Source organism: Vulpes lagopus, chromosome 19 (genome assembly GCF_018345385.1).
Source record: "Vulpes lagopus strain Blue_001 chromosome 19, ASM1834538v1, whole genome shotgun sequence".
NCBI lineage: Eukaryota > Metazoa > Chordata > Mammalia > Carnivora > Canidae > Vulpes > Vulpes lagopus.
This window is the reverse complement of record NC_054842.1, coordinates 32,589,005-32,605,658: the sequence shown is the minus strand read 5'-3', so window position 1 is coordinate 32,605,658 and position 16,654 is coordinate 32,589,005. Positions and strand designations below refer to the sequence as shown.

At 46.0% G+C, this 16,654-nt stretch overlaps 1 protein-coding gene across 1 annotated transcript in view; it reads right to left on the bottom strand.

Moving 5' to 3' along the window:
* Positions 1–8,911: 8,911 nt before the first annotated feature.
* Positions 8,912–16,654, bottom strand: part of EPHB1 (EPH receptor B1) — a 430,513-nt gene continuing 422,770 nt past the window's right edge. Inside the window, exons 14-16 of the mRNA XM_041733571.1 lie at positions 15,741–15,934; positions 13,683–13,838; positions 8,912–10,364 (exon numbers count right to left, since the gene is read on the bottom strand). Of these exons, the coding sequence (XP_041589505.1) occupies positions 10,256–10,364; positions 13,683–13,838; positions 15,741–15,934 (459 nt within the window). The 3' untranslated portion in view covers positions 8,912–10,255. The remainder of the gene's footprint in view (positions 10,365–13,682; positions 13,839–15,740; positions 15,935–16,654) is intronic.

Sequence of the window (16,654 nt, the reverse complement as noted above, 5' to 3'; positions counted from 1 at the left end):
AGCAAGTGCCTATGCAACATGTTGAAGAAGCTTCCAGAATCCAACCATTGGTCCAATATGACAGGTGGCCTGGAAATGCACCTAGGAGCAAGGCAAAGCTCAATTGCAATCTCTGTAAACATGCAAGGTGAAGGGCAGAAATGATTAAGATGACAGGTACATGCAACTTTGAAGTTCAAAAAAAAAAAAAACCCAACCTAAATCCACAGAGGTTAAGGGTTGACCTTTATCAGAAAGCAAGAAGACTTTTTACAACAAACCTTAGGCACTAATTTGCTTTCTATTTTTAGGTCATATTCCCAAATCCCTAGAAGTAAAATAAACGAACTGATAGCTACTATTTACTGAGCACTCCCTAAGAACCAGGAACAAGACTGAGTGATTTATATGTGGCTCCTCGTTTCACCCTTGCAAAAACCTCGTGGAATAGCAACATCACCCCTGTTTTACAGACCCAAAGCCTTAGCATATAAACAAATCACCTATGCTATGTGCCAGGCCTGGGGTGGTCCATAAAAATTCCCAGATGTCTCAGGTGGCACAATGGTTTGTGATTCAGAGAACATGGTCCAGGCAAATAACCTGGGTTCAAATCCTGATGCTTCAGTGTGATCTAGAACAAGCCACTGGAACTTCTCTGAGCCTTATTAGTTATCTAGTTTTCAAATGGGCATGATAATACCAGTTGTGTAAATACTCAGTGTTCCTGTCTCATAGCAAACACTCAAAAATCGTAGCAATTTCTATTACCAATTACATAATTGAATTTGTGATTATTATTTTTGAGAACTTCTCAAGTGGCCATAATTCCGGCCCCCGCCCCAGGAGCACCTCCTTTAATTAGCTGATAAAAAGATACACTTTAAATTCTAAATGCAGAACACTCCCAGCTCTCACTCCTAGACTGAAACCTGGTATGGGAGCCTTAATCAGCTTATCTGCTTCTGTGGTCAGAGATCCCCGAGATGTCTGCGATCAGACAGTGGGAACCCAATCTGCCTGCCAAAGCCCATAGGCCTTGAATGCCAGACATCTGTATGCTCTGCATCCTGGGTCCAGCCCTTTCCTACTGTGTGCTGGGGAGCAGAGCTCGGCTCTCATCAAGCCTATTGCTTCAACATGGGGCCAGGGGTGGGGTAGGGTGGAGGGACTCAAAGAGCTAACATGGAACCACAGCAATCCAGCAAAAGAAAGGCTAACTGGTCAGATTTGGAAGCAGTATGTTTTGTTTGTAGAGCTGAGGTGGGACACTTTCTGAAGTCTTTATTTCCTGCTCATGCTCCTGATGAGAGCAGTTAGTCCCCAGTTCACACGTAGCTGCCCACCTGCTCAATCAACACATGGCACAGCATCTGAACAGGTAAAGATTGCTGTGTACACTCAGGACTGTGTCCTGCAGCAGTGAAGATTGCCCAAGAATGACCCCCACGTCCACCTGGTTTAGTTGGGTCTGTCCCATGTGAGTGCTGGGGAAGCAGCAGCTGAAGAGGCTGGTGACCTGCCCGAGCATATACCAAGCTTGAGTGGAAATGCTGAGGGCCCTCCCAGAACTATCTGACCTGTCTTCCTGGCCTGACCTGTCAGCAGTCTGACACATGTTGGGTGGATGAATGTGTGGAGCTCTGCTTTGCTACTACTACTCTCTGCTCCCCATCCTACTACTGTAGTTGCTGGGAGTCTGGGATCCGTCACTATGGCTAAGACCTGACCTTGAAGTACAGACATCCCCCAATCCCATGGTCTGTCTGGTTGGTCAGTTGTCAAGTCCTTCCACTTTTTAGGATGTCCAGAGCTTGCCCTGGTTCCCGTGCCAGAGTGACGACGTTTGGCCTCTCACTACCATCCTAGCCCAGCCTCTCCCCGCTGGGCACACTTTCTATTCTCTGCGCCTAAGGCTTTCTTAGCCAATTTCCAGAGCTCACCAGTTTCTTGACCCTCAACTCTCCCAGAACATTCCTTCCTTCGGCTTTAGTCTCCCCCGGCCTGGCCATGCCTTCCCTCCCACAAACATTTATTACATGTGGGCCCTGTGTTGGGTGCTGGAGATATACAGATGGATACGGTCCAAGGAGCTCATGGGCTAGAAGGTTGAATGTGATGGAAGTAAGGACAACTGTTGAGGGGATAGATATGGAGAGGCCTGACTCTGCAGGCTCAGCTACCCTCACCAGACTCATGACACCTGAACTGGGGCCTGATGGGCTCAAAGGCTGGGGGTTGGAGGGCTCCTCAGCACAGGGATATCCATGAGTATAGAAACCAGGTAGAAAGGGTCTGGACAGGCAGTAGGTTTTGGCTGGTGGGCAGTTTGGCCAAAGAGGTGGGCATAGGCCTCCCTCCCATGATCAGGACTTTGAACGTTGTCTCATTGGTAGCCCCAGAGGGATTCTGGGTGAGAAGAAGGCCTGTGATTCTTCCCATTCCTCTCTCAGATGACCCTGACACTCTCTGCCCATCCCCTTCATCAGAAATGAGCATGCCTGCTATCGCACCAGCTTGTGATGGCAAGTCTCATGAGTCCAATCGTGGCTCTTCCACCGTCTGCACACAAGAGGCTGTGGGAACTAAGTGATGAGATTGTGAGGAGGCTGGCCAGTGAGCCAAAATTCTGCTAGGAGCTCATGCCATCATGCTTTCATTCATCGTCCATAAACAACTGGGCCCACTGTGTATTCTAAGCTATTCCTCCCTCTGGCTGCATTCCCTGCCTTCCTGGACCCACTCTCTCAGTGACCCTCCTTTCTCTCTCTCCATGGATTCTGTTTCAGTATCTTTCAAACATATTCAAGTCTTTCCTGCTAAAAACAAACAAACAAACAAACAAACAAACAAAAACAAAAAAAAAAAACCAAGGCAACAACCACCAAAAGGAGGAAGAAATCCAGCTACCTCCTTATTTTCTCCACCACTTTGAAGTTACGCTTCTCTTTCTCAATCCAGCCAGTGTTTTTGTGCTGCAACTGCCACTACCAAGGGCACCCATGAACCCCCTGCAGCTAAACCCATGGGAAGTTTTCAACCTCTACCTTGTATTAGCTCTCCTTGGCAGCGCTGGGCCCTCGGGCTGCTATCTCCCCCTGAAAGGTTTTCCTTTGGTTCCATGGACACTGCACACTCCTGGCTTTTCCTCATTCTCTGCAGTGGCTCTATCCTGATCCCTCTGTGAGCCTCCCTTTGCCTGAACATCTTTTAAGTCTGGCTGTTTCTCAGGGTTCCATGGGGGCCCACTTCTCTCCTCGCTCTTACATTCTCATGCAGTAAAACCTTCCACTCCCACAGCTTTAATGGCCATCTGGATAAAGGATGACTCCCAGATCTGTACCATCAGCCCAGAGCGCTCTGCTGAATTATAGATCCCTGTATCCAATGGCCTATGGGCAAATCAAATTCATATTGTTCCCCTCCCTCAATTTCTTCTTCCTTTGTATCCCTTATTTCAGTGAATGGTATACAAAGCCACTCAGTTGCCTAAAGCAGAAATTTGGAATCTCATCCTTGACTATACTCTCCTTCTCCCCTGACAGCAAATCCCCTTCCATCTTCTATTGATCTTATCTTCTTCATGTTTCTTTTTTTTTTTAATTTTTTTTTATTTTATTCATGAAAGAACACAGAGACAGAGACACAGGCAGAGGGAGAAGCAGGCTCCATGCGGGGAGCCCGATGTGGGACTCGATCCCGGGTCTCCAGGATCACGCCCTGGGCTGCAGGCGGCACTAAACCGCTGAGCTACGCGGGCTGCCCTTCTTCATGTTTCTTGAATCAGTCTGCCCCACTGCTACTTCATGCTTTCACCCAGGCTACCATCAGCCTTTGCCTACATTATCGCAGCAGCTCCTAACTAGTCTCCCAGAACTGAGTTTAGTACACTCGACTCCATTTTCCATTTTGTGGCCAGAGTGATTTATATAAAATATACTTCCCTTGCTTCAACCTTCTTTCCACCAATTGCATTCAGAACAATATCCAGATCCCTTAGGCCATATAAGATCCTTCATGATCTAGCCCCTGCCTACCCCTCCAGGCACCCACATCCAGCACTATTCTCCAGCCTTGTAGAACAGCCTGTCATCCCACAAACATACCACCTCCTCTGTGGCTTTGGAACATTTATCCATCCTATTCCCTCCACCTACAAGACCATTTCCACCACTCACATCTCCTTTTCCCAATTTTGATAATTGCTTTCACTCCTCAGGTTCCAGTTTAACAGACCTCCCTCGGGGATGCCTTCTTTGACCCCCTAGGACAAGGGCAGTGCTGTTCTCTGTGCTCCCATCACCCTATTTCCCTGTGGAAGTTATGTACAAAGTTGAGTTCTGCTTATAAAGATTGTAGCTGGAACTTGTCATCTATTCTGTGCCAGAAAGCCATTTCCAGAGCTACAGTAGCTCCTAATGTACACGCAGATATGAATTTAAATGGCAGAAAAGGAAATGCAAGAGAAGAGAATTTCTATATTTTAAAAGACCAGAATAGCATGTGCTCAGCATCTCAGTACCTTGAAAGTGGCTTATTTGTCCATAATTTTGTTTTCTTTTCTTAATTAAGCTCCACCCCCCCCCTCTGGTGAATGAGTAGCTACAGGAATCTTGGAATGAAGGTGGATTTAGTATGGTAAAACAACTCTTGGAAGAAAGTCCCAGTATACAGGGAATGGTAAAAGACACAGTTTTGGCAAAGGAAGTTCCACCATCCTTTCTACCCAGCTGGATACAACCTGGCAAGACAGAAGCCCTGGTTCTACTTTCAGAAGGATGGGCTGCTCACTGCCCTTCATTGACCTTCTTACTGCCTCTGTTGTACCAAGGACAGGGCTGCATTCATTGCTGTGTCTCGGGTGGGTTCTTCACACAGTGACTGACACTCTGATGGGATGCTGCTTTCCCCGGCTGGTTCTCTGGGGAAGACCGTGACATCGTGTGAAAGATGCAGACAGCATTGAAAAGGAGTGTGTTAAACTTCACAAAAGTAAAATTAGAATAGCTTACAATTGATAGCAGTTAAGAATAAGTGAGAAAGATTCCAACTGAATACCTAGGGACTAATTTCTTTAAAAGTGTGCTGTTTCAGGTCATGGACTTCAGTAAGTAAAATGATGATACCCAAAACTTTCTCAACTCAAATTTATTTAAATTACCAGACAGGTATTGAGCACCTGCCACATGTTAGGCAGTGTATTGGGTGCTGGATACAGAGGTGACTAGGACATGACCTGAGTCCACTCTCACTCTGGAGATCACCAGAAGTTTCTGGAAGAGAAGGAACACCATGTGTCACGTTGTGACTCCTGGCAACACAGGAATCCATGAAGGGCCTGCAATAACACGGTCAGCCCAGGAGGGATGCAGGGTTAGGAGTAAAGGAGCAGAGGGCTCTCCTTTTCTCCCAGGTGCATAATGGAGGTCCATGCACCACTGCCCAAATTTGTCCATCACACCCCCCGCCTTAAACAGGATCTGTAGGACACCTCAACCCCCACCTGCCCACCACCAGGGCTGGTACTCCCTGAGAGGGACTGAGAATTTGTTATCAGCCCCCTGTGCCCATGTTCTCATTTGGAAATGGCTAGTCTCAAGAGATTCCCTGGTGATGAACATAGTTGCCATTCAACATCGATCAACTTGAATGACCTTTCAGTGTGTGATCCAGTCACCCCCTCCCCTTTTGACAACCTTTCTGCGGCTTCAAGTGATTCCCTTCTCCCATCACCAACCCCCAGCCCTATTGATATCTTAGACCATACAAAATCTCATTTCAATTTTGAAAATGACCCTGAAACTTCTATATGAACTGCAAGGCATCTCAGTGAATGCAAAGCTCTCCGTGACATGGATCTTAAGTGTCCTTTGAGCCTTCTTGGTGGCGGAGAACCCTGGAGGCTACCTGTTTGTTGCTAATACTCCATCATGGTGGTGCTTGTCCCTTGCTTCATTTGCCAGGGACCTAATCATGCCCTTACTCAGCTGGGGCCAAAGCCCTTATTACTTTTGAAATGATAATGAGGTTCCCAGGCTAACTCACAAAGGCCTTTTTAGAATAAACCCTAGCTGTTAGAGTCTTGTACTTTTAACTGACACATTGTAGATTCTCACCTTTCGGCCCAATATCCTACTCCTCCTGCCCCCCAGTATTCCTGGTGTTGTATTCCTCAATCCTCACTGGTTTCTGTTCTTTTCACAAAGGCATGGCCAAGGGTAACTTCTGTCCTTTACTTAATTTCGATTATACTAGGGGACCTCAGTGATTTCAATTATCCTACGGGACCTCACTGACCCAGATCTACACATAACTTTGTGGGGGGTGGGGGCATAGGGAGGTGGTAGGTGAGAGTAGGCATGTGATTTTGGTACTATCCGTACCTGTTTGACATCTATGAGCTCCAGTGATCTTCAAATGACACAATAAACACCCGCTCTGTAAATGTATCTACTCGCTTCATCCCTGTCTTCCTTTATGAGAGGGGGCAAGGAGAGAGCACAGAGAGATGGGTCATAATCTCAAAGGCTTTCTCATAAATCACCTCCATTCCCATAACCCCTGAGTCAGGAGCACTAATTAAATATTGCCCACCTGTTCCCTGTGCAGTCCTCACCGGCATGACCCTTGGTGGCTGCAGGCATGCCTGGCACAGAGCCTGTCTCTGTAAGCCATATCCTGGGCTGTGTAGCACGGCTGTAGATTTACATCTTTCTAGCCCAGCTCAGGGGGCCACAGGCCACTGCCCACTGTGCAAAGTGTGTTTTTAAGAAACAATTTGAATTGGAATTCATCCTCTGCCAGATGATAAAGTAGCATGTCTAACTGAAATCTGGAGGCTGGGGTCTCACAGCCAGGAAGCGTTTTTCCCGGGGAGTTCTTTTGAAGGTGTGAGTTAAGTCTCCTTGGCACCAAACTGCCAACGAGCACAGATACCTCTATTCAGGAGACCAGCCTCAGCTCCTATAGCTTCATGTCCAAGAAGGTGAGGGTTCATTTCTCTCTTTCTGAGTAGCTCAAGAACTTTAACAACTATCCCTCCCAGAGTCAAGAACTTCACATTTATTACTGATTCCAGGAAGGCCGGTTAGTGTAGTGCAGTGGTTTCCAAAGTGTGGTCCTTGGGCCAGCAACATCAGCTGGCCACCTGGCAATCTGTGAGAAGTGCCAATTATTGGACTCCGCTCCAGATCTATGGAGTCAGAAAACTCATGGGTTGAGCCCAGTGATGTGCGTTTCTACACACCCTCCAGGGATGCTAATGCATGCTCAAGTGTGAGACCCCTGGGATTGTGGATAAGAGCATGGAGTCAAATTGTCTGACTCAAAATCCTGACTCCACCATTGTGTGAGGTAAGAAAGGTCCTGTCTGTTTCTTCATCTGAAAACTGGGGACAATAAAGTATCTGCTACTACTTTGTAAGATGCTTGTGAGGAAGAGAGTTAATAGATGTGAAGTACTTACACCGTGCTTGGCATAGAGAAGCTGCTCAGGAGTGTTAGACAGGCCTTATCAGAGGTCGTTACTACTATCCGTTTATACATAAGAGGGAACAGAGGCTCAGGGAAGTAAATGACTGACCCTGGGCTACAGAAGGAAGGCATGATACCTCACTCATTAGAGACACACCACATTCTGGGGTGTAGGGTAGGGGGCAGCCTGGCATGTGAAGCTGTGCTGGGCATCTGCAGAGAAGGGAGTATGTCAAGAACTTGGTCATGCCCCTCCCACTGAGAACTAGGTCTCAAGGTGCCCTGGCTTTGGCTCTGCTGACCCCTCACGCTTTCCCTGTGTGCACTTTGGATTCTCTCTCTCTCCCACTTTCGATCTCCTTTGTGGGATCTTATGGTGAAACCAAACCTAAGGGCATGACATGACTTCACTTTGACCTTCCTTGCTTTGTTGACAGCCAGAAGGTGGCTGGCATTGGTGGAGATGCAGTGAAGATTTCAGATTAAGGATGCTGCCTGAGAAATTTGGTGACAAATTAAAATTCATTCCTGTGGAAAATTGAGAGTAGATTAGCTGAATTGCCTAGACTTGTAAGACACTTCATGGATTGAGGTCTTTGGGGTAATTAGCAAATTGTGCATGGAATTGGCAAGCTATTAATAAGGGGAAGTTTTCTCTTCTACCTCCTACATAGCAGGGTTGGGGCTCTTTGCAAATGAAAATCTGCTGGGACAGTTCTGTCCATCTCCTCTTGTCCCCCCCCCAGGGTTAAGCACAAGGCTGACATGTTAAGATGGGTTCCCCTACATCAGAGCTGTACCCCTAGGCCAATGAGCCTCCTTGAAGGGGCTTCAGAAAGTAAGACCTCCCCAAGTACAATGTTACCGAAGATTAGGGGGAAAGGCTCATTTCACCTTAAATTTGCATTAAATAAGCTACATGGGAACTGTGGCTCCTCTTTCTTTCTTTCTTTCTTTCTTTCTTTCTTTCTTTCTTTCTTTCTTTCTTTCTTTCTCTTTCTTTCTTTTTTCTTTTTTTTGGCTCCTTTTATGGCCTCAAACTCTCCCCTCCAAAAGCTTGTTCACAGACATACCGCAAGCAAGCAGTCTAAAACAATCTTCAGTGGCTTTTACAAGATTGGCCTGGATATGAACTTCTTAAACTCAATATACGAACTGAAATCAGGGCTGATAGTGTATTATTGGTGATTGTTTATATTTATCTGCCAGTGACTTCTTAAGCTGCATATTTGAGGCTTCAGACTCTCATATTTATTCAGTTCTTCCTTTGGGTCACGTGGGTGAGAGTGATTCTAATATAATCTGCTTCTTGGGAGTCACAAGGTCCAGGATATATTTTTCCCTCCCCTACAAGGGGAAGAAGGAAGGACAGCTGCTCAGGATTCTCCTGTACCTTGGGGATGGACCCACCGGGGTGTGAGAACACACACTCTGACACCATTCTATGTAAACCCAGACATGCTTCTGCTCATTTTAATTAGACAGATAAAATTAGCAAGGAGAGTAAGATAAAAGGAGAAATTAAAAATATTTAAATGTTAGGTGGAATTTACAAAAGTGAATTGAACAATGAGGTACAAGAAGGAATGCAGAGAAACACAGACACATTTGAAACATTCCTCGGATGCCACACGGCTTAAGCCAGTCCACAGATAAGGTAAGAAGAATTCTCTCTTGCCATCTCTTGAATTGCAGATTCCAGGGATGTGCAAGAACATTCTCCAGAAACACTTTCCTTCTCCTTCTCTTCAGATGTTACCAAGAATAATTAATCAGTCAGTATCATTCTAGAATGGCCCACACTGCACCCAATTCAAACGACTCACCTGTTTCCTGTCTGAATTTGCAAGCTCCTGAGAGTTTTTTCCCCTTTCATTTTATTTTTCTCCCTGCCCTCTCTCCCCATTGAGCCAATAGGCCAACTGGGCCAACCAGAACACAAAACCAACAATACGTTCCAGCCCCTTTGGATTTTCCCAGGGGCAAAGACTTCCTGGTTCTTCTTTCTTGTTTGCATCTGTTACGAACAAGCACAGTCATTTTAGAACACAGACACACATATGTGTGCTCCTGCACACGGAAACAGGTTTTTCTTTTTTTTTTTTTTCCAATTTGTGGTTTCTTTTTCCTTTTTGCAGAAAATGCAAACAAAAGAAAAACAAGGTTTTCAATTGAAGGTACATCTCTTCTTCAATATGAAGACATTAATTGAATTGGTTGGATCCCCCATGCAGTGGTCAGCAAAGTCCTTTGGCAACTGACAGAACGACATCTGGAGACTCAGGAGCTGGGGTTTGTTTGAAGGAACTTCCCTACACGAGTCATGAGCAAAGGGAAATGGATGTGGGAGAAGGGAGAGGGCTCGTGGGGAGGAGTACAAAAGGAGAAAAGAAAAGAATGTCATTGGTGAGGAAGAAAATGGAAAACTGCCTGTTTCTTCCCTCTACCTCCTTCCCTTTCTTCCTGTGGATGGGTGACTCCAGCGCCCCGAGGGTGGGAGCTGAGTTTTCTCTTGGTCCCCCCCACCCCCGATGCATACTGTTTTGTCTTCACTTCCGTTGAACATCACTTTTCCATATTTTTATTATTATAGATTTGGTTTCCCGAGGCATCTTAAACATGCTCTGTCACTGAGAAACGAAGGTCGCCTATTAGGAACAGGTCCAGTTTCTTCTTCACTGATGTCATGTGTTTCTCAGCTGAGAAGCCAATCTTTCCAGAACATTCCACAGTGGTCAACCTCTGGTTCTCTCTTGAGCCTGGTCCTTTTCCTTCCTCTCCTCCCCCCAGAAAATGAGAGTTCTCATGCCATTGTCGTTGGTGACTGACTCATCTGGACCCTCATAGAATGAATGCTGTTCAGGATCTTCTTCTGATGACCTGCCAGGGTGACCCCTATTCTCAGGAGGTCTCTAGGAGGGAGAAAGCCAGACATAAAAAAAGACACTTTAGTGTTAAGGCAGCTTTTCACCGATCAAAACTCATCACAGAAGTCAAGCTCTTGATATTGTTGAAGAGCAAATAAACGTTTTTAAAATCCAACACTCAAGTTTACCCAAGTCTTTGGCAAATGTCTACCTAGATTATTTTCTTGCTCAATTTCACTTGCTTCATGTAGTGGCCCTAGACTCCAATGGCCCCTCCAACTTAGACAGTCCTGGAAGTGTTGTGCTCTGTTCTTCATCTGTGGGTTCTGAAGCAGCCCCTTCATTGTATCCATGACCTTAGGTGGATTAGAACTTTTCTCTGTGTTGTTTTTTTAAACACTCTAAGCACACACTATATGGGGCTTTAGTTATGCTGTGGAGCTTTCTGCCTAAATTAGTGATCACCCACTGAGATCGAAAAGATGTTGGGTTTGCTGGGTTTTCTGATGTTTTTCCCCTGAGTTTCCATTTTCTGCCTCTGTTTGAATTTTAATGTCATGAATTTTTAAGAAGGGTGATCTCAAAATAACTTTCAAATATCTGCCCAAGTGGGAATCCAAGTAATATGTTTAGGAGCGGGTTTTTGATTAGATTCATGTTTAAGCTGTGAGTCTTAATATAATCATTCATGACTTATATTTAATTGTGGGGAGACCCATGCTTCTTTCCCTAGTTAATAATAATAATAATAATAATAATAATAATAATAAATAGCATGTTCAAGTACTTCTCATGTGCCATATGCTATCTCATTTATATGTAATGAAGCATTTCCTAAATATTGACAAACCACTCAAAGTCAATAATAGTAATTTAACAGTAATCATTTCCTGTGTGCATCCTGTAGGCAGGCAATAGGCTAAGTGCTTTGCTTGCACTATTCTGTTAGCTTCTCACCACAAACCAATGAGATGGGTACTATTATTATTTGCTCATTTATGGACGTGGCAAGTAGGACTCAAAGAAATTATGTAATGTGCTCAAGGACACACAACAGATAATTGGTAATGGAGCTGGGGTTCAAATTCAAGACTATCTGCTTCTTAGCCACCCTTGAAGGGGTATTCTCTGAACTCTTCTAAGGTCCAGACTATATTCCCCCCAAATGTCCCTGTCCCTAGCATAGCAGATCATTTTGTACCCAGACCCATGGGGGAGGCACCATGCTCTCCTCAAACTCTCCTTTCAGCTGGCGGTTAATCCCCTCAGGGCTGCAGCTGCCTCAGATTGTCAAATTGTCCATGCCTTTTCAGCAAACACTTCTGAGAGGCATGCTCGAATTTCGAATTCACAAATTGTCTTGCAATCTATTTTATTTAGTTGCTCATGTTCTTTTTCCATCTTTTATCTCTCAAGAAACAAACTGAATTGCTCCAATAGTGTGTGGACATTTTTTACTTTGAACTAAATCCCTTAATTTTTCCTTTTCCGGACTGAGGAAATTACTCCATTTGATTCTTACAGTCGTGGGGGATTAGGGGGTGATGGCCCCATACTCAGCCACATTAGAGTGGGGAAGCAGAAGCAGCCCCACCGGCATGAGCACTCACTTCTGCCCCTGAATCTGGGCTCTCCAATCATCTAGGACATCCACGTTAGCTCTGCAAGATGGGGAAGCTGGTTTTCCACTAGCAAGTGTTTCTCCCCCACCCCCTTTTTTTGGTGCTGCCTGACAATAATTCATAGTGTCAGGGAGTGCCTTTTTTAGACATCAACAGAAAAATGAACCCACATTTTAAAAATGAATTCTGATGTTTAGTGGATCCTAGACTAGATGCACCATCTCCCTGGAGAATGGAGCTTCCATAATTTCTGCCAAGAATCAATCTCAGAGAGGTAGAATGGGACTTCAGGCAGACTGGGTACAAAGCAGTAGTGAGGGATCAGCTTCTGGGGCTGGATGGGACTACCCCTCACCCTTGGGACTCAGCAGTTGGCCCACAGCAGGAGGAAAACCTGGCACCTGGCACTCTGTCTTAGACATAACAGGTCATCGGTTAGTGTTTACCAATTGCCTGGAGGACTGACCAATCCTCTCATTTGGGAAATGTGTGTCACAGGCTACTAACCCCCACATTGGCCATACGCATTGTGGCCCAGGCATCCAGTGAAGTCCCTCTGGCAGGGTGTGTGTACTCAAAATTCGACCCTTGCCTATTTCACTTCTCAGCCTTGGCTACATGTGAGAACCACCTGGCGAGTTCTAAACGCCCGGAAGCCCAGGTCTCAGTTCATACCAATTAAACCAGAAGATCTAGGAGTGGAAGTCAGGCATTAGTATTTTCTGAAGATTTCCAGGTCATCCCAGGGTGCCACAAAGTATGGGCACTCTGTGCCCCTGGGGTGGACTGGTAGGTGGAGACAGAAGTGGCCTTCAGGAAAGCAGGCTGTAGCGCCTGCCTTGCCACTCATGAACCCTGGATCTTCAGGCACTAACTCACCTACTTTCTGAATCTGCTGAGTGGAAGGGGGCAGAGCTAGATAATTATTTCCCAACCTACCGTGCCATGAAACCCTGCCCCTCAAAAATACGGTTCCACAGTACTTAATAATTTTAAAGGGGTTTCTTTATTTCAGGATTTCTCATGGCCTTTACAATGCTAATATGTGTAGCAAGTCTCCAAAAGGGTGATAAAGTATGCAGTATTTCCCAAATTTATTTGACCGGGGGACCTTTTTTCCAAGGAGAACCTATTAACATTTCCCAGAACGGGTGCTGCTCAGAACATTCTTGGGGAAACAATGGACTAATGGATGTTTAAGACCCTTTCTGGCTCTCATCTTATTTGAATAATTTTAGTTTTCATATTCCTCCATACTCCTGTGGGAGCTGAAGACTGGTAAATAATTTGTGGGGGATGGAAACGTATGCTTATTCACAAGCGCTATCTAAGTACGGATCCAGGCTCCCCCCGTACGTCTGGGATTGTTGCTGAATCAGTGCAGTGCCTCCTCCCGCTATGTTGTTTAAAGTGCTGGCTGGCTGTGTTCTTTCCATCTGGATGCTCTCTTTGATGGGTTAAATTTAAAAACTTAAATGGAGGATAGACTCTTGATGATTAGGCAAATGACATATGGCTACGACTTTGGAGAACTCTCATTTGGGGCCAGGATGGATCTCAGCCTCACCACCCAACCCTTCCATCTTCCCAAGGCACTTCCGCACCAGGCTTGGTTCTATACAGAAGTGGAGCTCTGGGGGTGAGGCCAGAAATCAAGACTTGACTCGCACCATGAGCAATAGCAGGGAAGGAGTGTTGATCCCCACCCACAGGCTGCATAGAGGCGATTCCTGTCACTTACTCTGATGTCATCTGGGTGACCAGCTGGAGGGAGGTGAAGCCGGCGGTGAGGAAGCTGTCCCTGTACTGGACCATTTTGATGGCACTGAGCCAGTCATCCACGGTGGTAAAGGCCGTGAAGTCTGGAATGGAGCGGTCTAGCAGGGGCTGGGAAGGCCTGAGAGAGAGAGAGAGAGAGAGAGAGAGAGAGAGAGAGAGAGAGAGAGAAAGGAGTAGGTGACCCCACAGCTGTAGAAGTAGTACATGGACAGAGTCACATTCTGGTCAGACAATAGACTTCCGGCAGGATGAGGATTCCTTCCTGACAGAATGAGGATTACAGGGGAGCCCACGCTGACCCTTCTTTCCTTACAGAATTCTGAGTTAGCATGACTTCTGGAGGTAAGGTGGCCAGTACCCTTGGTTATGGACTCTGTTACATATCAGTCAGCCCAGACAGGTAGACTGGCACAGCATGCAGTCTTGAGGGAAGAGAAGACCTACAACTCCTCTGTAAACTAGAACTGAAGAGCTTCACCATCCAAACATCTGGTTCTTTAAAAAATATATAAAGTTCATTATGGCCTTCCCAAATCTATTGGTAACATATTTTTCCCCCTGGTTCTATTTTCAGGTAATTGAAATAAATGGAACAGAGCAGCCCTCCACTGACCTTCTCTAGCAGGTTCTCAAAGTAGACACCCTGCTACCCAACCCATAAAGCAGGGTGCCACGTCAATATATGTCAGTATCCCTCAACTCCCAACACCCATGCCCAGTCCTTCACCAAGAATTAAAGATTTGACCTCCAAAATCTCTTAAACTCATCCACCTCTCTCTGCATCATTACTCTGACTTAAGACCCTATCTTCTCTGTCATTTTTGCTGCAATATTCTCCTGCCCGTCTTCTTCATGCATGTTCCTTGTCCTCGACATAAGGTCCACACTGTAGCCTGGTGTTCTTTGAAAAATGCAGATGCATCATGTCCATAACCCTCACACTGACCCTGATTCATGTCACACCCTTCAATGGGGGCTCACTTCTCTGAAAATCAGCCCAGAAGTATTAACAGGGCTTACAGGCTCTGAGCGTCATCCCACCTCATCAGCCTCAGTCCTGACCCAGTCCCCTCACATACTAGACTCTGAACACACTGGCCCTGTCCTTCCCACCCTCGAGGTTCTGCATATGCTGTTCCGTGGCCTGAAACACCTGTCTTTCTCTTCCCATCTTCCTTTCATTTATTCTCTCCCTTCAGCTCTCAACTGGAAATAACATCAGGGATGCCCCCCGGAGTTATGTATCCATGCTCTCCAACACCACACACCATCTTGCCATAGTGGCTATCAAGGTCTCACATTTGTATTTCTTTGGGTGATCATCTGGGTATGACCCCCTAAATGATTCTAAGCTCCATGAGGGCAGGAATCATGTCGTTCTTGTTCATTCTATACTGCCAGCAATGGGCATAGTGCTTAGCATATGAATGTCCAATATGCTTTGATTGATAAAATCAATTAATAAATCAGTTAACACTGCAATGTAGATGAGTAACGTACAGCTGACAGTTGCTGACAGGAGCCTGAAAGTTGTTCTGTGCATTTGCTCATAATAAGTCCAATGGGTTTGTATTTCTGTGTCCCACAGCAATCAGGGCCTTTACCTGCTAATAGGTTGGCCAAGGTTCTAAGTCTGTAGCTCTACCTGGTGTGGTTACCAGAAAGGGTACCTTCTGGAAACAGGATCTCCCAGAAGTGGAGCTTCATTCCCCCTCCTATCACATATGTTCAATTATTACAAAGCCCAGCTCTCAGCTTATCTGAAGCCAGCAGAAGGTGGAGACCCAGACAGGTATCTGGATATCTGTCTATAGCCCACGCTGGAGGTGGGGAATACTTTAGAGAGGTGGAAAAGAAAAAGGAAAGGAGAAGTCTTGGAGTTTCTTCCAGAAACTGGATAAGCACAGCCACTTCATTCTCACTGTCAATAGATCAAAAGGCTAGCAGCCTTGCTCTTGGGCCTGACCCTGACTATGAGGCCACCCACACCTAGGAACCACTCTGTTCCATGAGACTCACACGGCGGTGATGGTTGCCACAGTCTTGAGACTTGCCGGGTTCCGGATCATCTTGTCCAGGGTGTTGACAATCTCTGCAAAGCGGGGCCGGCTGTTACGGTCCTTCTGCCAACAGTCCAGCATGAGCTGGTGTAGAGCGGCTGGACAGTCCATGGGTGGAGGCAGCCGGTAGTCCTGCTCAATGGCATTGATGACCTGCAGTGACACATGTGGGAATGGGGTGATAAGACACCAGCCAGTCATTCACAAATTAGTCCCTAGGGATGGAGCCTCCCTGACTCAAGTCCCCTCATTCTATGCTCCTATACCTCTCACCATCATGGATTTTAATGTGTACGTGGCCTTTTCCACCTAGACTGTGGGCTTCTTGAAAGTGAGGACCACATCTTACTGTTCCTTCGTGTCCCCAGCACCTGGAGCAAAGGCCTGACACACACTGGATCTCTCTGAATGCTTACTGAAGAATGAGCTGGTGAATGGCTTGAGCTTCTCCTCTCTTTAAAAGGACAACAGGCCCCATTCTGCCTTGATGGCAGCTGGTAGAACTGGGGGTGATGAAGCAATGGCACGTGGGACAGAAACCTAGTGAGTTTGTTAGTTATAAAGAATATCCTCCAAAGTCTGCGGTGGGCTAGCCCTTATACTGCTAATGGAAGGAAGGAAGGAATCAGCTTTTGATAGAGAGCCTACTCCGTGCCAGGGCTCCTCTAGATGCTTCCCGTGCACTGTTTGCCTTAGTCTTCAGGATGCAGCAACACGAGCAGGACTGAAGATAATTTGGCTACACAAACTGGTTAAGTACAACAACAATGGTCAAAATAACAAGGCAAGCTAAAATGAATATATCCAATCAGGTTTTGGTAATTTGTGCAGACTCCAGGGGACAATTTTGTTAAGATTTCTGGATCTTTAAGT